We start from the raw sequence: 22708 nt of genomic DNA, 5'->3' as shown, positions 1-22708 counted from the left end.
CCAGACACACCCAATGCCAGCCCTGAAGCCCCAGCCCCCTGCTCACCGATTGGCTGTTCTCCTGGTCGGACTCCTCCTCCCTCCCGCCCCTCCACACGATGGCCTCCGTCTCGTACTCCTTCCTGCACAGATTGTTCCGGTCCGATAGGCTGGCCCTCCTCACGACCTTACTGCAGACGCACGTTCAGACACACACATACACAGATGCACACACACACACACACATACGCACACGCGAAAGCATGCACACACACATAGACAAACACAAAGGCATACATATAGGCACACAAAGATACAAACACAAGTGAGAGGACTGGCTAGATGTAATATGTCGGTAAAATAAAAAAGTAAAACAGAATAGAGGCAATAATCACTGAAAAACAGTCATACAGATCAAACAGTCACATAAGAATGAAAATAAGTTTTAAAAATAGGTTTTTAAAGAAGTTATTTTCATCCATTCATCTATTTTCATTTCCTGTGGAGGGGGCTGGAGCCTATCCCAGCATGCATTGGGCAAGAGACAGGAATGCACTCTGGACAAGTCACCAATCCATCGCAGAGCACACACACCCTTCACTCACACACTCATACCCAAAGGAAAATTTAGAATCTCCAAGTAGCTGACTGCATGTCTTTGGACTGTGGGAGGAAACTCACACAGACACGGGGAGAACATGCACACTCCACACAGAAAGGCCCCAAGCCGGGATTCGAACCCACGACCTTCTTGCTGTGAGGCGACCGTGTTATTCATTGCACCACTTCTGATTGATTTAGTCAGAAATCTATATATTATTTGCCTCTTCTGGGTATGAAAGTAAAGTATGAAATTTACACCAGTACACCTGAGAATGGCATTTACAATTTATAAAAAGTAGTGTGTAAATATATCAGTAAACACTGCTTGAAAGAGGTTGCCAGTGCATTATTTGGTACATAAAAATGTGATGTTCCTATTACGGCTTGTGGATTGCAAGCCCTGTGGTGACAGTACCTACATTTGCCCAGCAGAGGGCGGTGCTTACCCTCGGCTGCCTGCGCTGGAGGTGCGCCGGCACAGGGAGGTCTTGTGCTTCAGCTGTGACTTCATGATGATGTCATGCTTGTGCTTCAGGTCGAGCAGCAGGGCGCGGAACTCCTCGTCTTCACACAGGTCTGGAGAGAGAGAGAGGAGAGAGAGAGAGAGTGAGTGTGAGAGTGTGAGAGTGAGCGAGAGAGAGAGGGAGAGAGAGAGTGTGAGAGTGTGTGAGAGAGAGAGAGAGAGAGTGTGTGTGAGAGTGTGTGAGAGAGAGGACAGTGTGTGTGTGGGTGTGAGAGAGAGAGGGTGTGAGTGTGTGTGAGGGAGAGAGAGTGTGTGTGTGTGTGTGTGAGGGAGAGAGAGAGAGAGAGAGTATGTGTGTGAGTGTGTGTACGAGAGTACGTGTATATGCATAAGAGAGTGTGTGTGTGTGTGTGTAAGAGAGAGAGAGTGTGTGTGTATACGAGAGAGAAAGAGAGTGTGTGTGAGAAAGTGCGTGAGAGGGATAGAGAGAGTGTGAGAGAGAGAGAGTGTGTGTGTGTGTGTGTGAGAGAGAGTGTGAGAGAGAGAGAGTGTGTGTGTGTGTGTGTGTGTGTGTAAGAGAGTGTGAGAGAGAGAGAGTGTGTGTGTGTGTGAGAGAGTGTGACAGAGAGAGAATGGGACATCACAGAGGCCATCGCTCTCTTCCTCAGGCCAGAGTCAGTTTGTCACGGTTAAAAATCTAAATAAACCCCTAACCTATGGCTTTGACCATCTGTGCATACGTTACACCCTGAGGGACTGCAAACACCGGTTTATTTAACTGATGTAACACTGCGGTGCTGCGGGTTTAAATCCCAAAAGAGATGCCCCCAACGTACGCTGGATCGGATCAAATTTGAAAAATCCAAATTCAGTAATATCCAGCCGTCCAAATGAACGCCATAAAACCATTTCTGACAGACGGAAAGTGAGATGAGCTGCATAAGAGTGTATACTGTCTTAACTTATACTATATAAATGAGAAAGATACTGTGTAACATTAATGCAGAACAGTAAGACCTACACAGGAGGACATCTGAAAATCTCACAAATTCTGACAGCTTAGTCTATATTTGAGCTATTGAGATCTCAGGATTTGAACCCAAAACTCAGTGGTTATGAGAACAGCAGTCACCACAGCTAAACACGGTGGACTTGCACAGGAAAATGGTGACTGGGCTGAATGGCCTGTTCTCCTCATTATGTTATGTTATGTCATCCGTTCTAAGATATGGCAGGATTATAAACCAAAGCAAACACAGAAACACACAGAGGATTCAAACCCAAAACCTCCTTTGTGCGAGGCAGAGCTAACCACTGTACCACCGTGCCACCCAAGACCCTGGCAGACTCACCAATGGGCGTTTCGTCCAGGAAGGTTTTGGAGTTCAGACTGGCACCGTGGGAAACCAGCAGCTCTGCAACCTGCATCTGCAAGGGGGAGACACCACTGCTGTGAACACTTCTCACCTGACCCCGGCCCACATCCAATACAAACCTGACCCCAACCTACATCCAACCCAAACCCCCATCCAACCCAAACCTGACCCCAGCCCACATCCAACCCAAACTTGACCCCAGCCCACATCCAACCCAAACCCCCATCCAACCCAAACCTGACCTCCACCCACATCCCACCCAAACCTGACTCCCACCCACATCCCACCCAAACCTGACCCCCACCCACATCCAATCCAAACCTGACTCCCACCCACATCCAACCCAAACCTGACCCCCACCCACATCCCACCCAAACCTGACTCCCACCCACATCCCACCCAAACCTGACCCCCACCCACATCCAATCCAAACCTGACTCCCACCCACATCCAATCCAAACCTGACGCCCACCCACATCCAATCCAAACTCACACCAGCCCACATCCAATCCAAACCTGACGCCCACCCACATCCAATCCAAACCTGACGCCCACCCACATCCAATCCAAACCTGACGCCCACCCACATCAAATCCAAACCTGACGCCACACCCACATCCAATCAGAACATCACACTCCTGCCAAAAACCTTCAGACCGCCCCAAAGGCCCCCTCTTCGACTGTATTGTGGATACTGATTTGGCAGTGGACCCTGTGCATGAACCGTGACATCACTGAACTTCCTGTTTGTGGCTGCTAATCGCTTCCTGCCGCCATTGTTCTCGGAGCCTGTGTCACGACTGTCCTGCTTGCTCAGTACAGCAGCTTCGGCCTCACGAGAAGCACTTTAGAAATATAACGTGTTATTATCATTGTTATTAAGCTACTCTGAGACAGTTTTTTTAACGTGAGCCCTAATCTTGAATCATTATCATAATAATAAAAGTTGAACTGAGAAAACAAAGTAAACGCGATATGGGGCGGCACAGTTGTGTTGTGCTTCTGATTAAACCCTGATGAAGCGCTAGGGCTCGAACGCCTCAGCTTTAAACAACAAAATCGCTAATTTCGTCCTCCCTCCTTACAGTGTAACTGCAGTTTTTCCCTTGCTGCAATATAACACAACACGAGCATGTATGAGTTTACATATTTATGCAAGCGTACGTGCATGTGTGTGTGCATGTGTGTGTGCATACAGTGCATGTGTGAATGTGTGTACATACACATGCTTATGTGTACATACCAGTGTGTATGCATGCCTGTGTGTGTGTGCATGTGTGTAAATATCTGTGTGCATATCTGTGTGTATTGCATAAATCCCATCTGTACACACCTGTATGTATATATGTATAAATATCTGTATAAATACCTGTATGTATGTGTACAATCACTTGTGTGCATATGTATAATTACCCATGTGTACACGTATAATTACCTGTGTGGATATGTACAATACCTGTGTGGACGTGTATAATAACCTGTGTGGGTATGTGTAAATACCTGTATGTATAATACCTGTATGTACCTGTATAATAGCTGTCTGTATGTGTATATTACCTGTGTGTATATGTATAATTACCTGTGTGGATATGTGTGAATACCTGTATATATAATACCTGTGTAGATATGTATATTACCTGTGTGGATATGTGTAAATACCTGTATGTATAATACCTGTATGTACCTGTATAATATCTGTATGTATGTGTATATTACCTGTGTGTATATGTATAATTACCTGTGTGAATATGTGTAAATACCTGTATGTATAATACCTGTGCAGATATGTATATTACCTCTGTGGATATGTGTAAATACCTGTATGTGTATATTACCTCTGTGGATATGTGTAAATACCTGTATGTATATTACCTGTGTAGATGTGTATATTACCTGTGTGGATATCTTACCTGACCCCAGCAGGCAGCAGCGTGGAGGGGCTGCCATCCGTCTGAGTCCCGCTGGTCCATCCTGGCTCCGCCTTCCAACAGAAGCTCCGCTGCCTGGACATACCCATTCGCTGCAGCGACGTGCAGCTTCAGAAAGAGAGAACAACTTCAGCTTCAGAGAGAGACCAACTCAGACTCTCACCTTCAGAGAGGGAGAATAACTCAGAGACTCAGCTTCAGAAAGAGAAAATAACTTCAGCTTCAGAGAGAGACCAACTCTGAGTCTCACCTTCAGAGAGGGAGAATAACTCAGAGACTCAGCTTCAGAGAGACAGAACAACTCAGACTCTCAGCTTCAGAGAGACCAACTCAGACTCTCACCTTCAGAGAGGGAGAATAACTCAGACTCTCAGCTTCAGAGAAAGATCAACTCAGACTCTCACCTTCAGAGAGGGAGAATAACTCAGAGACTCAGCTTCAGAGATACAGAATAACTCAGAGCCTCTAAGCTTCAGAGAGAGAGACCAACTCAGACTCTCAGCTTCAGAGAGAGAGAGAACAACTCAGAGCCTCTAAGCTTCAGAGAGACAGAACAACTCAGAATCTCAGCTTCAGAGAGACAGAATACTTCAGAGACTCAGCTTCAGAGAGAGAGAATAACACAGACACTCAGCTTCAGAGAGAGAGAATAACACAGACACTCAGCTTCAGAGAAAATAACTCAGAGACTCTCAGCTTCAGAGAGAAAATAACTCAGAGACACTCAGTTTCAGACAGAAAGAACAACTCAGAGACTCTCAGCTTCAGAGAGAGAATAACTCAGACTCTCAGCTTCAGAGAGAATAACTCTGAGACTCTCAGCTTCAGAGAGAATAACTCTGAGACTTCAGACTTCAGAGAGAAAAAAAGAACTGAAACACAGCTTCAGAGAAAGAGAGAGAGAACTGAGAGGCAGAGATAGGGACATGGACCTTGTGGGTGCAGAGATGGATGACTGGGGGGAACAGTGATGTTCCCACTAGTGTGTGTAACTCTGGATAAGAGTGTGTGCTAAGCGACTCTAATGTAAAGTCATTCTGAATAAACACGCTGGATGGGCTGAATGGCCTGTAATGTTCTCCCACCACACCGCATGCAAGATAAGGCTGTTTATACAAATTATCTTTATTTATCTCTCCTTTATTTAGCCAGCAAGGTCTTGTTGGGATACAGTATCTCTTCTTCCAAGAAGTCCAGGTCAAGATGGCAGCAAAAAAGCTAAGTTTCACATAAAAATCTGTTCGCTAATAGCATACACATTAGAGCTTTGTCACATTACAAATGTAAAAAGTCCAGGGACTACTGCTCTTTTAAAACTATGTTTTTGAAAAGTGCATTGCCACAGACTTAGGCAGTGGTTGGTAGACTCCGCTGCAGCATCGTTAGCTGCACATACAGAGATCCATCACTAGGGGGCAGCAGTCAATGTGTGTGTTTGCTGCTGTATGTCTTGAGAGTGGGGAAAAAAAGTTCTACTTCTGAGGGTGCAGACTGCAGGAGGGGCTGGTGACGGGGATTGGCCAATCAGCACTAAGCCCAGGCAGTGAGCTGTGCACTGTGGGTAAATCCCTAAGTTAATTAGCAGGGGACAACTGGCAAACCAGAAGGATCATCCCTTCACCTACAACGGCCTTTAGCCTCAAAACACTACAGTCTGAACTGTGGATCGTGTGTTTGTGTGTGTGTGTGTGTGTGTGTGTGTGTGCATGCAAGCATGCATTTCTTCATACAAAATCCAGTTACGTAAAACGTGGACTAGGCAACAAAAGCTGACAGGTTTACAGTAAAGAAGCTTGCTTTAATGTGCAGTCCAAAGTCTGCATTCTATTTTAAATGGATTGGGACAATTGCTTTCCTTGTTTGCAATGCACATAAAAGGCTCGCTGCAGCCAGCCTCTCAGAAACGCAGATTTCCCTTTCAGTGCGAAACAGTTGTGTTCTGAGGCCTCAGATCAGCGTCGCGTTTGCTGAGAGAGAACGAACGTGCAGCTACACAAAACCACACGAGGGACTCAAACCACCAGTCCGTCAGAGGCATAGGAAACGTCTCTCTGTGGTCACATGTTCTGTGACCGTGGATGACACCATAGGTACACAGCCACTAAACTGGCTGCACAACACCAAGGGGCGATACAGAACACGAATGCAGATGTCCCCCGGTACAATATCACCACCACATACAATCCGCAGCAGTAAGCTAATCAGCAAAGCAAACCAAAGCTTTAATTTCTCTGATATCACCTCTTACAATTCTTGCCACAGACAACAAATAAAAGGTCTCTCTTTTCATCTTTAAGTTTTGTGCGCTTCCATTTCCATAGCTTTACGCTGTGCTGTTTTTTTTTAACACTTCCTCCTCCACTTGCACGTTCAACCCTGCAGTGAAACACTCTGAACACATCCAGAAGGGGAAAAGCTGGACCAAAGTGTGTTTTGGCAGCAGAAGCCCTAATCTGAACAAAGGAGGAAATGCCAGGGCCGGGTGTGCCCAGACGTTACATGCTGTCCTCATAAGGGGAAGTTAGCCTATCGGTTTAATAGCGCTCCGGCTTCCCTATTTTCCTTTCCCCTCCCCCACACCTCCCCCCTCGTGCCCCACCCCCTTCTCCCCCCCATCCCACCCCTGCTGCTTCGCACTAACACACTGGAGTAACCAAACACAGGTGCTTTAATGCTTTAATCTCACCTTTTAGATTAACCTTGAATGCAACCCTGACAGAAATACATTTTCACATTGTTTGGCATTATTCTTTTTAATTCACAACTGAACAATGAATATTTTCTGATTGGCTGACTTCGGTTTATTGATTGCATGACTGGTTGGTTTACTGATAGGTTAGCTGATTGATTGGCTGACTGGCTGGTTGAATGATTGTTTGAACAGAGGGTTAATTGGCTGATTGATTGACTGGTTGGTTTACTGATTGGCTGGTTAGCTGATTGACAGTACTGGCTAATTGAATGACTGGTTGGTTAATTGGCTGGTTGTGAGTAGGTGACTGGTTGTTTGCTGACTGGCTGGTTGTGAGCAGGTGACTGGTTGGTTGGTGTGCTGATTGGCTGGTTGGTTGATTGACAGTACTGGCTAATTTAATGACTGGTTGGTTAATAGACTGATTGAGTAGGCGACTGGTTGGTTTGCTGATTGGCTGGTTGTGAGTAGGTGACTGGTTGGTTTGCTGATTGGCTGGTTGTGAGTAGGTGACTGGTTGGTTTGCTGATTGGCTGGTTGTGAGTAGGTGACTGGTTGGTGTGCTGATTGGCTGGTTGTGAGCAGGTGACTGGTTGGTTTGCTGATTGGCTGGTTGTGAGTAGGTGACTGGTTGGTTTGCTCATTGGCTGGTTGTGAGCAGGTGACTGGTTGGTTTGCTGATTGGCTGGTTGTGAGTAGGTGACTGGTTGGTTTGCTGATTGGCTGGTTGTGAGTAGGTGACTGGTTGGTTTTCTGATTGGCTGGTTGTGAGTAGGTGACTGGTTGGTTTGCTGATTGGCTGGTTGTGAGTAAGTGACTGGTTGGTTTTCTGATTGGCTGGTTGGTTGATTGACAGTACTGGCATTGGGGTGGGGGTGTTGCATGTCTCACCAGCGTAGCCCCTTGTGAGTCCTGCAGGTTGACGTCTTCATTGTCCCGGAGCAGGGCCTGTATATCTCCCAGCATCCTCCGCTCCACAGAGGCCCGCGTCTCGTTGATCATCTCCTGAGTGATACCTGTCAATCAAAAGAGCATGACACCGTCAATCACCGGGGAAGCAGTCCACTGAAGTTCCACATCTTCAAACCGTCAAGAGAGCCGCTTTCCTAAAAACAGCCCGGGGAGGGACCACCCACTGAGACTGATTACAGTGTCATGTGTAACGACTCCTTTCTTTCACTGATGAGATGCTTCAGCTAATTAGCACGTTGAAGTGCTTTAAATCTTCATTCAGCAGACGTCCATGACAATTTTAAAAGAAACGACTGTTTTCACCAACATTCAGAACTTCTCTCGCGATTTTAAGTTTTGTTCGGTAGCATATCCAGTTTAGAATTCTCCGGGTTTGCACCAGCATCTGAGCAGCTGTAATTAAAAATGAATCAATGCCATAATTAACGGTGCAAGCGTTAAGCTTCGATGACACCCGAGCTTGCAGCGAGAAGCCCCTTTTTTTTATTAAACTGAACAGCGGAATATCAGTCCAGCCGTAGGAATGAGTCACCGTGGTGTGCTGGGTAATTTGGGGACCCTCCTGTGAGGTCAGAGAGAGGGATTAGCATGGGGCTCCTCCCCCAGCGATCCCCCCCACGTGGCCTCGTTACCCCCGGTAACACACAATGCACCCCTCACGTGTGCTGCACGGCCTGTCCCGGCCCCGCCCTAATCTCCGGGCCTCTGCTGAGCCGCCAGTCACACGCAGGGGGGAGGGGCCGCACTCGCACTGACCGGCCGGATCACCGGGGGGTTGCTCTGAGCGCGCTCAGTTCGCTCCCAGCAGCCCGGGCAGGTCTATACTATAACGCCCGGCTGTTCACTGGTCGGACGTGTGAAGGTACCCACAGGTACGGCGCTAGGAACGTACGGACAGACATGAGCTGTGCTGGGCAGCTCCACTTAGCTTGTCCGGTTTACCTTCTTAGCCTGTCCATACAGGGCCTCATTCACACCACTAAGCCCCTCCCCCCAGGCAGTGTGAGCCAATGGGAAAAGAGTGACAAGCGCACGTTATGACAACGCAACTGCAACCATTCCCCAGGCTCTCTGGGATGCAGCATGACTCACTCACCTTAAAGTATAAAAACATGTGATAGGAACCTAACAGAGAGCAAGGGATGGGCAGTAATGCACATATGTATGTTTGAAATATGTGTTTTTGCATGTATGTATTTCATATGTAGTACAGGTCGCGGTTTTAAACCTCAGTGCCATCTGTAAAGCATGTTGCACCAGGTGTAATACCTCCACCATTTTTATTGTAGTTCAATTGTGCATATTTGTTTATGTAATTACGTAGTTTATGTTGGCTTGAAAGAGCCAACTTACTGTTACCTTCAGTATGGCCAGCAGCTTCAGCTGGTGTGGGATTGCACTATTTCTGCTTTTTGTGTCAATAGCTCAAATAATGTTTGAGATATTTAAGATTTCATATTTAAAAAGTTCCCATTGATTAACACTGAAGGAATTAGTCTCAGAATCTCAACGACACACTCGCAGATGACATCACGACCGGCTGCCGCAGCCGCCGCGGACCGCGGTCCTCCTGACCAGGTCCGTCCCCCGCCAGCTCACCGCGGTTAGCCATGGCCGTCTCTATGATGTCCAGCGTGGGGTCGTCTTCGCACAGGTCGTAGGGCATGTTTCCGTCGGAATTAACCGCCAAGAGGTCAGCTCCACTGCGGGGGGAGGGGGGGGGGGGGGGGGGGGGGGGGGTGGGGAGGGGGCGGGAAGTGGTCATAAAGCAGGGCCCACAGAATCCTTTCACTTCCCCGATTGTCCGCTCCATATTCTTAAGACTCACACTGAACATTAAGGACATGGAGGAAAAAAATATAATGGAAAACATTCATTCTCTTTCAGTGAAAACATTTAAGACTAAAACCATTTTGCATTTAGAGTGTTCAGTGTACATTGAAAATGTTCAGTGTGCACTGATAGTGTTCAGCGTGCATTGATAGTGCTCAGTGGGCACTGACAGTGTTCAGTGGGCATTGACAGTGTTCAGTGTTAATTAACAGTGTTCAGTGTGCATTGAACGTGTTCAGTGTGCACTGATAGTGTTCAGTGTGCACTGAGTGTTCAGTGTGCATTGACAGTGTTCAGTGTTAATGAACAGTGTTCAGTGGGGATTGGCAGTGTTCAGTGTTAATTAACAGTGTTCAGTGGGCAATGACAGTGTTCAGTGTTAATTAACAGTGTGCAGTGTGCATTGAACGTGTTCAGGGTACACTGACAGTGTTCAGTGTGGACTGAACCTGTTATACCCAGCAGACCCCCCCAATTTGTGTGTTTAATCTCGCTCCCTACTGTGTAAATACAAATCTAATTTTATTCATACTGTGAATTTTCCAGCATGACAGGGTGTTCTGTGTTCAGTAATGCAGGATCAGAGCAGCTCTTAACTGCCTGGATTCCCCCTGTCATTAAAAGGGCAGCTCGCCTTCTGCTGTTTCTGATATTATTTCTGTTATAGTGTGTGCTTTCCACAGCCCAGGCTTAAGCAAGATGCTTAACACGTTTCTGACGCCCCACAGGCTGTGTAATGGCTGTGTTGGAGCACTTGTGAGTTTTTGGTTTCCAGCATGAAAACACACTTCAAATAACACCAAAGCAGCTTGTGCAGTCACAGCACGCCTCTAGTGGTGTATTACCCGTTTCCTCTGGCACATGCAAACAGAAATCATTGTTCAGAGTACCAGTATAAACACATATTTATTTTCATAATTATGAGTAAAGAAGCAAAATGACATGTAGAAAGCGTAGAGAACAAAGGGGGGGTGGGGCAGGGTGGTGCCGAGCTCTGACTCTATGGAGCTCTGAGTCTATGGAGCTGTGACTCACTGGAGCTCTGACTCACTGGAGCTCTGACTCTATGGAGCTCTGACTCTATGGAGCTCTGACTCTATGGAGCTGTGACTCACTGGAGCTCTGACTCACTGGAGCTCTGACTCTATGGAGCTGTGACTCTATGGAGCTGTGACTCACTGGAGCTGTGACTCTATGGAGCTCTGACTCTATGGAGCTCTGACTCACTGGAGCTCTGACTCACTGGAGCTCTGACTCTATGGAGCTCTGACTCACTGGAGCTCTGACTCTATGGAGCTCTGACTCACTGGAGCTCTGACTCTATGGAGCTCTGACTCTATGGAGCTGTGACTCACTGGAGCTCTGACTCACTGGAGCTGTGACTCTATGGAGCTCTTGAGTCTATGGAGCTCTGACTCACTGGAGCTCTGACTCACTGGAGCTCTGACTCTATGGAGCTCTGACTCACTGGAGCTCTGACTCTATGGAGCTCTGACTCTATGGAGCTGTGACTCACTGGAGCTCTGACTCACTGGAGCTGTGACTCTATGGAGCTCTTGAGTCTATGGAGCTCTGACTCTATGGAGCTCTGACTCACTGGAGCTCTGACTCTATGGAGCTCTGACTCACTGGAGCTCTGACTCTATGGAGCTCTGACTCACTGGAGCTGTGACTCACTGGAGCTGTGACTCACTGGAGCTGTGACTCTATGGAGCTGTGACTCTATGGAGCTCTGAGTCTATGGAGCTCAGGGTCTATGTAGCTGTGACTCTATGTAGCTGTGACTCTATGGAGCTCTGACTCACTGGAGCTCTGACTCTGTGTAGCTGTGACTCTTCGGCGCAGTGACTCACTGGCTGATGAGGATCTTGACCAGACCAGCATGGCCGCAGGTGGCCGCAGCGTGCAGCGGCGTCCACAGCTCGTTGTCCTGAGCGTTCACGCTCGCCCCGCGGTTCAGAAGGATCTTCACCATGTCCTCATAGTTATCAATGCAGCACTGAGAGAGAGAGAGAGAGAGAGAGAGAGGGGAGTCAGAGAGAGAGAGAGAGAGGAGGGAGAGTCAGAGAGAGAGCGAGAGATGGGGTGGAGAGAGAGAGAGAGAGGAGAGAGAGTCGGAGAGAGGGGGGGAGGGGGAGCGAGAGAGAGGGGGGAAGAGAGAGTCAGAGAAAACATTGTTAAATGTTTGACAACACAATAAATATGATAATATCATAACCACTTTGTGTCATTAGATATTAAATGCTGTTTCTGTATTGCTACCATTCGTACTGCTGCAATACACTGTAATATGATACAATGCATTGTCATGCCAATAAAGAACATCTGAATCTGAGAGAGAGAGAGAAAGGGGAGAGAGGAGAAGGAGAGAGAGAGTGTGGAGAATGTAAAGCGTTTCATTTAGTCCTGAATGCTGGGTGTTTCCCTGAGATCTGGAACCAAGGCTTGATTACCCCTACATTTAAAAGTGGAGACAAATTTGTCCCAAGCAATTACTGAGACATCTCTGTGAGCAGTAATCTGGGGAAGGTTTTCCACAGGATAATTAACGCCTGGATAAAGCCTCCTTTACCGAGCACGATGCCCTGACCCCTGAGCAAAACTCTATCAAATCATCGCACCTCCGATCGTTCGTACGCCCCAAGCACGTCACCAAAAACAAAAAAAAACCACCAAACAAGGAAACCAAATAAAGCACCTGATTCGAATCGGCGTGAAGGACTAGACGCTAAAACCCGAGAGGGTGGTTTGGGGGGGTGGGGGGGGCGACGTCTGGGACGCTAAATCACACACACTCAGCCGCTGAGCGCACCCGTGGCTGCAGGACCGAAGCCGTTCTGTACACCGGGGTGGGGGTGGGGGTGGGGGGAGGAGACAGCGCTGCAGCCCAAGTTTACGAGTCTGAACCACAGGGCCCTCCATCACACACCCAGAATAGAGCGCCAGATAAAACGCTTGCTGAAAAATCCCTCCCTGAACTCTGCGGAGTTCACGCAAGTTCACGGCGCAAGTCCCCCCCCCCCCCCCCGCCCCCCCCGAGAGGGAGAAAAAGCGCTCAAACTCCGGGTTCGTCTGAAACAGGCCGGCCCACGCTGCCACCAGTAGGAGGCGCTGGAGAGCACCCAGCTCCACACAGGACAAGACACCCTGGAACAACTTGCCACAAAACATCATAGTCTACAAAAACAATGACATCAACAACTTTTTTATATTGACCCAACGAATGAGAATGTGTAGTTTGACCACTTTTTTGAGGTAACAACAGATTGTAAATTTACTGAGCTCCATATTGAGACTAATCCCCAGCAGAAAACCTTGGCAGATAAAATGCAGCACAACAGAGGGAAACTAGCAATCTAAACTCCAGCATGCCTTCGAAACAGGCGGCCACAAACGCACCTGGCAGTCCACAGAGAACAGGTGTGATGACTGAAACCAGGAAGAGGCAGAGACAGAGAGTCCCACTCTCTCCTCACCCGCCCCAATTATCTCTCCGGCACACATAAATACCTCCCCCAAATTCTCTGAAGAAATTAATCAGCTACGACAACCAAACATAACAAAAATTCCTTTCGGGTGAAGATACCAAAATACGGTCTGTGGCAAACTATGTCCGCCTGCCATAATTTATTCTTTTTTTATTTATTTTAGTAGAAGAGCATGCAGCCTGCCCACCAGGTGCATTTCTGTTTAACTCAGTGTTCAGGCTGTTTAACTCAGCTCTAGTGTTCAGGCTGTTTAACTCAGACAGGAGGACGGAGGCTGGGGGCTCTAGTGTTCAGGCTGTTTAATTCAGACAGGAGGACGGAGGCTGGGGGCTCTAGTGTTCAGGCTGTTTAATTGAGACAGGAGGACGGAGGCTGGGGGCTCTAGTGTTCAGGCTGTTTAATTCAGACAGGAGGACGGAGGCTGGGGGCTCTAGTGTTCAGGCTGTTTAACTCAGACAGGAGGACGGAGGCTGGGGGCTCTAATGTTCAGGCTGTTTACTTGAGACAGGAGGACGGAGGCTGGGGGCTCTAGTGTTCAGGCTGTTTAATTCAGACAGGAGGACGGAGGCTGGGGGCTCTAGTGTTCAGGCTGTTTAACTCAGACAGGAGGACGGAGGCTGGGGGCTCTAGTGTTCAGGCTGTTTAATTCAGACAGGAGGACGGAGGCTGGGGGCTCTAGTGTTCAGGCTGTTTAACTCAGACAGGAGGACGGAGGCTGGGGGCTCTAGTGTTCAGGCTGTTTAATTCAGACAGGAGGACGGAGGCTGGGGGCTCTAGTGTTCAGGCTGTTTAACTCAGACAGGAGGACGAAGGCTGGGGCTCCAGTGTTCAGGCTGTTTAACTCAGACAGGAGGACGGAGGCTGGGGGCTCTAGTGTTCAGGCTGTTTAATTCAGACAGGAGGACGGAGGCTGGGGGCTCTAGTGTTCAGGCTGCTTAACTCAGACAGGAGGACGGAGGCTGGGGGCTCCAGTGTTCAGGCTGTTTAACTCAGACAGGAGGACGGAGGCTGGGGGCTCTAGTGTTCAGGCTGTTTAACTCAGACAGGAGGACGGAGGCTGTGGGCTCTAGTGTTCAGGCTGTTTAATTCAGACAGGAGGACGGAGGCTGGGGGCTCTAGTGTTCAGGCTGTTTAATTCAGACAGGAGGACGGAGGCTGGGGGCTCTAGTGTTCAGGCTGTTTAATTCAGACAGGAGGACGGAGGCTGGGGACTCCAGTGTTCAGGCTGTTTAATTCAGACAGGAGGACGGAGGCTGGGGGCTCTAGTGTTCAGGCTGTTTAATTCAGACAGGAGGACGGAGGCTGGGGACTCCAGTGTTCAGGCTGTTTAATTCAGACAGGAGGACGGAGGCTGGGGGCTCTAGTGTTCAGGCTGTTTAACTCAGACAGGAGGACGGAGGCTGGGGGCTCTAGTGTTCAGGCTGTTTAACTCAGACAGGAGGACGGAGGCTGGGGGCTCTAGTGTTCAGGCTGTTTAATTCAGACAGGAGGACGGAGGCTGGGGGCTCTAGTGTTCAGGCTGTTTAATTCAGACAGGAGGACGGAGGCTGGGGGCTCTAGTGTTCAGGCTGTTTAATTCAGACAGGAGGACGGAGGCTGGGGGCTCTAGTGTTCAGGCTGTTTAATTCAGACAGGAGGACGAAGGCTGGGGGCTCTAGTGTTCAGGCTGCTTAACTCAGACAGGAGGACGGAGGCTGGGGGCTCTAGTGTTCAGGCTGTTTAAATCAGACAAGAGGACGGAGGCTGGGGGCTCTAGTGTTCAGGCTGTTTAACTCAGACAGGAGGACGGAGGCTGGGGGCTCTAGTGTTCAGGCTGTTTAACTCAGACAGGAGGACGGAGGCTGGGGGCTCTAGTGTTCAGGCTGTTTAATTCAGACAGGAGGACGGAGGCTGGGGGCTCTAGTGTTCAGGCTGTTTAACTCAGACAGGAGGACGGAGGCTGGGGGCTCTAATGTTCAGGCTGTTTACTTGAGACAGGAGGACGGAGGCTGGGGGCTCTAGTGTTCAGGCTGTTTAACTCAGACAGGAGGACGGAGGCTGGGGGCTCTAGTGTTCAGGCTGTTTAAATCAGACAGGAGGACGGAGGCTGGGGGCTCTAGTGTTCAGGCTGTTTAATTCAGACAGGAGGACGGAGGCTGGGGGCTCTAGTGTTCAGGCTGTTTAACTCAGACAGGAGGACGGAGGCTGTGGGCTCTAGTGTTCAGGCTGTTTAATTCAGACAGGAGGACGGAGGCTGGGGGCTCTAGTGTTCAGGCTGCTTAACTCAGACAGGAGGACGGAGGCTGGGGGCTCTAGTGTTCAGGCTGTTTAATTCAGACAGGAGGACGGAGGCTGGGGGCTCTAGTGTTCAGGCTGTTTAACTCAGACAGGAGGACGAAGGCTGGGGGCTCCAGTGTTCAGGCTGTTTAACTCAGACAGGAGGACGGAGGCTGGGGGCTCTAGTGTTCAGGCTGTTTAACTCAGACAGGAGGACGGAGGCTGGGGGCTCTAGTGTTCAGGCTGTTTAACTCAGACAGGAGGACGGAGGCTGGGGGCTCTAGTGTTCAGGCTGTTTAACTCAGACAGGAGGACGGAGGCTGGGGGCTCTAGTGTTCAGGCTGTTTAACTCAGACAGGAGGACGGAGGCTGGGGGCTCTAGTGTTCAGGCTGTTTAATTCAGACAGGAGGACGGAGGCTGTGGACTCTAGTGTTCAGGCTGTTTAACTCAGACAGGAGGACGGAGGCTGGGGGCTCTAGTGTTCAGGCTGTTTAACTCAGACAGGAGGACGGAGGCTGGGGGCTCTAGTGTTCAGGCTGTTTAATTCAGACAGGAGGACGGAGGCTGTGGACTCTAGTGTTCAGGCTGTTTAACTCAGACAGGAGGACGGAGGCTGGGGGCTCTAGTGTTCAGGCTGTTTAACTCAGACAGGAGGACGGAGGCTGGGGGCTCTAGTGTTCAGGCTGTTTAATTCAGACAGGAGGACGGAGGCTGGGGGCTCTAGTGTTCAGGCTGCTTAACTCAGACCTGAGGACGGAGGAGGAGGACGGAGGCTTTGTTCAGGCGGGGCCTTGAGGACAGGCACTTACGCAGAAGGGCTGGGCGTGACTGTTCCCCGTCCCAGAACGCCACTTTGATTCCTCATTTGGGTCCCTCCCAATATAAAGAGTGTTTCTAATTTTGGTCCCAACATTAAAAAGAGTGGAATATGCTAACGCGGAATATGTAAACTGAACTGAACAGGAGGATAGAGTATCAGAGAGTGCAGTACATCACCCGTCTGTACACAGAGGCATTAGCTGAGTGTTGACATGCTAGCTACTCAGAGCCGAGCGTGCCATCTTCTGTGGGTAACAGAAGATGGCCGAGTTTGCGGTCTCCAGTGTTCACACCGCGCATGCAGCCCGCAGTGGTGTTCGTCCCTGCGCAGCCGTTTCACATAAAAGACTCCTGACAGAGAGGGATGTAACGAAGGAGCAACTTCTCTCATGAAGAATTCAAGATGTTTTTAAAAAAGAAAAATGTTTTTCTAATCCTCCACTTCATTGGCGCTTACCGTCGGCAATCGTGTCAAATCAGAGGCGGAAAGGAGAGAAGGGAGGAGAGAGAGGGAGGGGGAGGAGAGACGGAGAGAGGAGGTTCGATTAAAGGATGTGGGGGGGGGGGGAGGTATGCAAAGGCACAAGCCTCGGTTTTGTTTGAGCCAAAAAACGCTTTTCTATCAGAGGTGAAATTCAGCAAAATAAAGCCTCATCTTGAAAAGAGACAGGAAGTCTCACATTAGCAAAGCGGGGCTCCCGCGTTTTATGGGACGTGTTCACTCACGGGACGTGTTTGGGGTGTGTCTGCACCCCTTCCCGGGAGCAGGAACGGGGGCAAAGAGGATGCAGCAGGGCACTTTGAGTCGTGCTCCACACCCATCTATGGCTGGCTTCATCTGATGTCCCGTGCCACACAGCTAACACGTTTTCAAGTAGAAAAAATATTCTGGGAAAAGCAGAGCCAGCGTTCCCTGTATGCACATCTCTCAGATTTCCGGGATGCCACAATGTTCCCCAGAGCTCTTGAAACGGTTAATGTCAGCGGGGATATCACACTGCTCTCAGACGTTCTTTCAACCAGGGCTGCCCAACCCTGTTCCTGAAGATCTACCATCCTCTAGGTTTACACTCCAACCCTAACAAAGCACACCTCACTCAACAGCTAGAGATCTGATTGAGCTGCTATTTAGTAGTCAGGTGTGCAGTTTACAGTGCTGGCCTTCCTCTGGTGCTCAGGTCGATTGCAGCCATGTTTCAGAGTTATCAACCCCCCATACCCCCCCCCCCCCCCGCCCCCCACACCCCTGTGCACACACACCCCAGTACTGCAAACACAAGCCCTGGACAGCGAGAAAACGCACCGCGACAGATAAATCGATTCAGCAGAAGGGATGCGGAAGGATCAGGGCCCGTCTGCACACTTCTGCACACGTTCACTTAATTACTGCGCTATCTTTTAATTAACCTGACCGAAAGCACACAGACTAAGAGCTCCAGGCCACAACGCACTACAGAGTATGCACTGTTCAGAGCACTTCAGAGTACGCACTGCGCAGAACACTTCAGAGTACGCACTGCGCAGCGCGAGGAGCTGGAGACCATTGAGGGATGCACACTTCAGAGTACGCACTGCACAGCACCCTTCAGAGTACACACTGCGCAGTGTGAGGAACTGGAGACCAGTGAGGGATGCACACTTCAGAGTACGCACTGCACAGCACCCTTCAGAGTACACACTGCGCAGTGTGAGGAACTGGAGACCAGTGAGGGATGCACACTTCAGAGTACGCACTGCACAGCACCCTTCAGAGTACACACTGCGCAGTGTGAGGAACTGGAGACCAGTGAGGGATGGTGTTTCAAAGCGCTGGACCAAAATAACAATCGTGTCCCCTAACCTTTGCAGGAATGAGGAAGTTGAAAAGTCCAGCCTCATATCTCGGATCGTGCTGTGGAGGCCTGGCAGACTGCATTAACCCCTGATAACCCCACATTCCTGCCATTCACACATACCTCTCACATAAAAACAGACCCATCTGAAGACCCCTCTCCTGTCCTACCTCCCAGTGCTGTGTGTGTGTGTGTGTGTGTGTGTGTGTGTGCATGTAGCGTGTGTGTCCCTGTGTATCTGTCTGTGCGTGTATGTAGGTGTGAGGATGTGTGTGTGTGTGTGTGTGTGTGTGTGTGTGTGTGTGGGTGAGCATGTGTGAGTGTGTCTGTCTGTGCGTGTATGTAGGTGTGAAGGATGTGTGTGCATGTGTGTGTGTGTGTCCCTGTGTGTCTGTCTGTGTGTGTGAAAGGATGTGTGTGTGTGTGTGTGTGTGTGTGTGGGTGAGAATGTGTGTGTATCTGTCTGTGTGTATGTAGGTATGAAGATGTGTGTGTGTGTGTGTGTGCGTGTGTGTGTGTGTGAGTGTGAGTGTGTGTGTGTGTGTGTGGGTGAGCATGTGTGTGTGTCTGTCTGTGCGTGTAAGAAGGTGTGAGAGGATGTGTGTGTGCGTGCGTGCGTCCCTGTGTGTCTATCTGTATGTGTGAAAAGATGTGTGTGTGTGTGTATCTGTCTGTGTGTATGTAGGTGTGAGGATGTGCGTCTGCGTGTGTGTACCTCATTAAAAACGTGCCTCGGAAAGTTATTTTAAATTAAGAAGGTCTACGTTTCCGCGCGCGAGTGAGATGATATTCTGCACGTAATTGGTGAGCAAGTTAATGCCGGCATGCAGAGGAATCACGCTACCCTTCCAACAACAGCTTCTCCCCACCAACCAAGCAGCTCGCCGCCCAATGTGAATTAACGCAGATCCACCTTGTTCACTGCACAGAAGAGAACTGCACCGTACGTCTGCCGACCACTGCCCACGGTCAGCAGCGTCATTAACCTCTCCCGTCTTTCATCACCAGCGCGGGGTTGGTTTCTTCATCAGCATGGAGATCACTGCGCTCTGCTCAGCATTCCCAAACCGCCGCCCGGGTCCACGCAAGGGGCGTGCCAAACAAGGGCACGGAGAATTAGGAGGAAGTCCGTGATGTATCACTGAGGAACGAGCGATGCTAGAAGAGGAGAGTATTGTAGCGCGGTTCACGGAAGTGTGTACCTTATCAGGCCCGCAGAAGACAACAGACTGTTTACTGTTTACTGTGCTGACAGGGAGTCAGCAGTGTGTGATGAAGAGACTGTGCTCAGTTACAAAGCATCTGACTGGATGAGTATTGTGTAAAACTTTGGTTCTGCATGAAAAAATCATGTTTTCTACTGTTGGAAAACTGATGTCACAGGGAACAAGTTGGTGTTTTTGGTGGTGGGGTGCTGGCTAAAATCATGATACCTATGGGTCAGGGCCCAACCAGATATATATATATAAAATTAACCTGGTGTGATAGGCTTAGTGTAAGCAGAATTATTAATGTACTGTTATGTTATGATTGTGACTTCATTTGACGACTTGGGGTTTTACATATCTTTGTGTATACATAGTATACATACACATGTAAGGGGAAAAGTGCAATGGTTTGGGTAGACTCGTAAATATGACTTCCTACACGCCATTCGCGTATATCCATCTCACCACACACACTCTCTTGCATCGTTATATTATTACTTTTATATATTTACATATTATTATAATAACATCATTGCACATACTGTAAAATAAACCGCATTCACTTTAACCTGCCATTCCTTTTTGACTGTTACTGCTGCACACCTAGCAGTTTTAAGGTCCTAACATAAGCAGAGAACTCAGGATATCTGCACCCCATAGTCACTCACCTATACACTAGTGCCGTATTAAGATACACAATTGTATTTACGCAGGCTACACAAGCCAGAGGTATGTCCGCATCTACAACGATAGATAGTGATCCGTATAGAGCCACACTATTGGTAGATCACTCGCAGTCTCCTTCTATGCATAACTGCACAGAGGAAAGGTTAAAACATTATTTTGGAGTCAGATAATTGAGATAACATTAAATTAATACCGTTCCAGCAGCAACAGGTAAGACTACACGCGTTCCTTAATCACTCAGATACTTCCGCTGTTTGAAGGTTTCTTACAGTGTTTTTTTACAAAGCATTCCATCATTTTATTGTCATTTGTTCATGTTTTTTCCTCTCAATGACGTCTTGGCACAATTCGTAAAAAAACAACTTTTTTGTCAACAGCTCAAAAATCCACCAGTTTTTGAGATAAGAGGTAAACACCAAAAATGCAATCGGGTATTTCAGAATGTATGCCAAGTCTGTGGAAAACAGAGACCAACCCAAAACAATGAACATTCTAAAAGGAGCATGGATTGCCCGCATATTTCCAGTCATACAAAAGGTTAATCCCACGATTTGTTTTGTTTCATACCAGCTTTATTAGTTGCTGAGTTCTGAGACATTTATGGGCCCTTGCATGACACAGACAACATCACACTGCACATCTCAGCTCCACGGACCCAAGTCAAATTATTTTCCAAGTAAGAGGAAGATTTCACGGCGACTGACAGATGTGGACAACCGCTCGCATCGCGTCAGAACGTATTCATCGCGGGCGAGATTACGACCCAGATCTACCGTGCCAGCCCTGAGACCAGAAATCTTTTAAACCCGCACATCGCTGTGCCCACAAACAGGTTATTAATCTGCTTGTTTATCTGTAATCCCGTCAACACCCACCCCCCCCCCCCACCCCTCCGTCCTTCCAGCACAAAGACAATGTGGCGCTGAGGAACATAACAAGTCTCTTTCATAACCCCTGATTAAGGCCAGCAGCAGCGTTCGTACGGGGGCAGCGAACGCCTCCGTACAGAGGGTAACAACACGGGCAGTGTTCCCGGCATCTTACGGAGGGCCAGGAGGCCTCTGGGAAAGAGAGAGGGAGAGGGGAAAAAGAGAGCGGGACAGGAAGAGGAGGAATTAATAACCTATCCCACAGGATAACACAATACAGGATCTTTTGTAGTTTGGGAAGAATAAACTGGAGTGTTGTCAATGTTGTACTATAAAACACTGGCAAAAGATTGGAATTCTCAGGAAAAGGTAAAAGATAGAAAAGTAGAAATGGGAGGGGGCAGGGGGGATGAGCACAAAACTGCGGTTTAGAGAGATTTTGCACCAGCTTTATTAGCTGCAGTGTTGCTGAGACATTTACAGGACATGGAGCGAGATAGAGAGAGGCTGAGCGAGTGAGTGTGTGTGTGTGTGTGCGTGTGTGTGTGTGTGCATGTATGGATGTGTGTATCTGCCTGTGTGTGTGTTTCTGTGTGTGTTTATGTGTGTATGTGTTTGTGTGTATGTGTGTGGGTGTATGTGTATGTGCCTGTGTGTGTGGGTGTGCGTTTCTGTGTGTGTTTGTGTGTGTGTGTGCGCAAGTGTGGATGTGTGTCGGATGTGTGTGTGTGTGGGTGTGTGTGTATGTGCCTGTGGGTGTGTGTTTCTGTGTGTGTGTGCGTGTGTGTGTGTGTGCGTGGGTGGAAAAATAAAATGCAGCATGTTTTATCCATGATGCACATGCTATGGTACATTCCAGTCTGCTCCTGGTTCCACAAGCAGTGCTTCCCTTCATGCAGAGATTAATGCATAAATGATAAATATATGAAACACGTTCTCTAAGGAGGACTGAGGCTGAGACATGCCTGTAATCTTCACTGCAGCGTGTGGAATTCAGCATGTCAACATGACTGAACTACTCGCATTGTGAGGACCGTTTGGGACATACCCAGACCTCTGAATGCCTACACATGGTGTGTATGCGTGTACACACACAAGCACACACACACACACACACACATACAAAAATGAGCACACGCACAGACACACACACACACACACACACATACAAAAATGAGCACACGCACAGACACGTGCATGCGTGCATGCACACTCATGCACATGTGCACACACACATAAACACACACACACACACACACACACACACACCATGTGTTCCTGAGTAGGCTTAATTGTCACTGGAAGTGTCATGTGCTCCAATCCCAGGGGACAGAACGCCGCTTTGTCCTTGACCTGGATACGGAGCGGCGTGTATTCCCCCTGGACGACAGCGCTCTCCGCATTAATGAGTAATGACAGTTCGGCTAGCGCACGCGTCAGAGGCTAACTGCCTTCGCTCGAAGAAATGCCACATTAGCTTTTCAGTGTACGAGAACGGCGGGGAGAGATCGTAAAGTGACTGAGCGAACGCAGGCCACCGCAGCGAATCACGCGCCTCGTGTGCGTTTCCACACAGACAGGCCCGCCCGTCCAGCAGGCCTGGGGAAAACGCACAAGCACTCAAACATCTGCATCTCAAACTGCTGCACAAGCACTCAAAACATCTGCATTTCAAACCGCTGCACAAGCACTCAAACATCTG

The 22708-nt window shown here is 48.8% G+C and overlaps 1 protein-coding gene across 1 annotated transcript in view; it reads right to left on the bottom strand.

The window, feature by feature from the left end:
• The window catches only part of ppp1r16b (protein phosphatase 1, regulatory subunit 16B), a 104952-nt gene that overhangs the window by 3679 nt on the left and 78565 nt on the right, over positions 1-22708 (bottom strand). The window contains exons 5-10 of the mRNA XM_035388786.1: positions 9613-9716; positions 7933-8057; positions 4332-4457; positions 2398-2473; positions 1029-1158; positions 47-170 (exon numbers count right to left, since the gene is read on the bottom strand). Of these exons, the coding sequence (XP_035244677.1) occupies positions 47-170; positions 1029-1158; positions 2398-2473; positions 4332-4457; positions 7933-8057; positions 9613-9716 (685 nt within the window). The remainder of the gene's footprint in view (positions 1-46; positions 171-1028; positions 1159-2397; positions 2474-4331; positions 4458-7932; positions 8058-9612; positions 9717-22708) is intronic.

Source organism: Anguilla anguilla, chromosome 13 (assembly GCF_013347855.1).
Source record: "Anguilla anguilla isolate fAngAng1 chromosome 13, fAngAng1.pri, whole genome shotgun sequence".
NCBI lineage: Eukaryota > Metazoa > Chordata > Actinopteri > Anguilliformes > Anguillidae > Anguilla > Anguilla anguilla.
The sequence above is the reverse complement of the archived record's forward strand: the minus strand, read 5'-3'. Positions and strand labels throughout refer to the sequence as shown.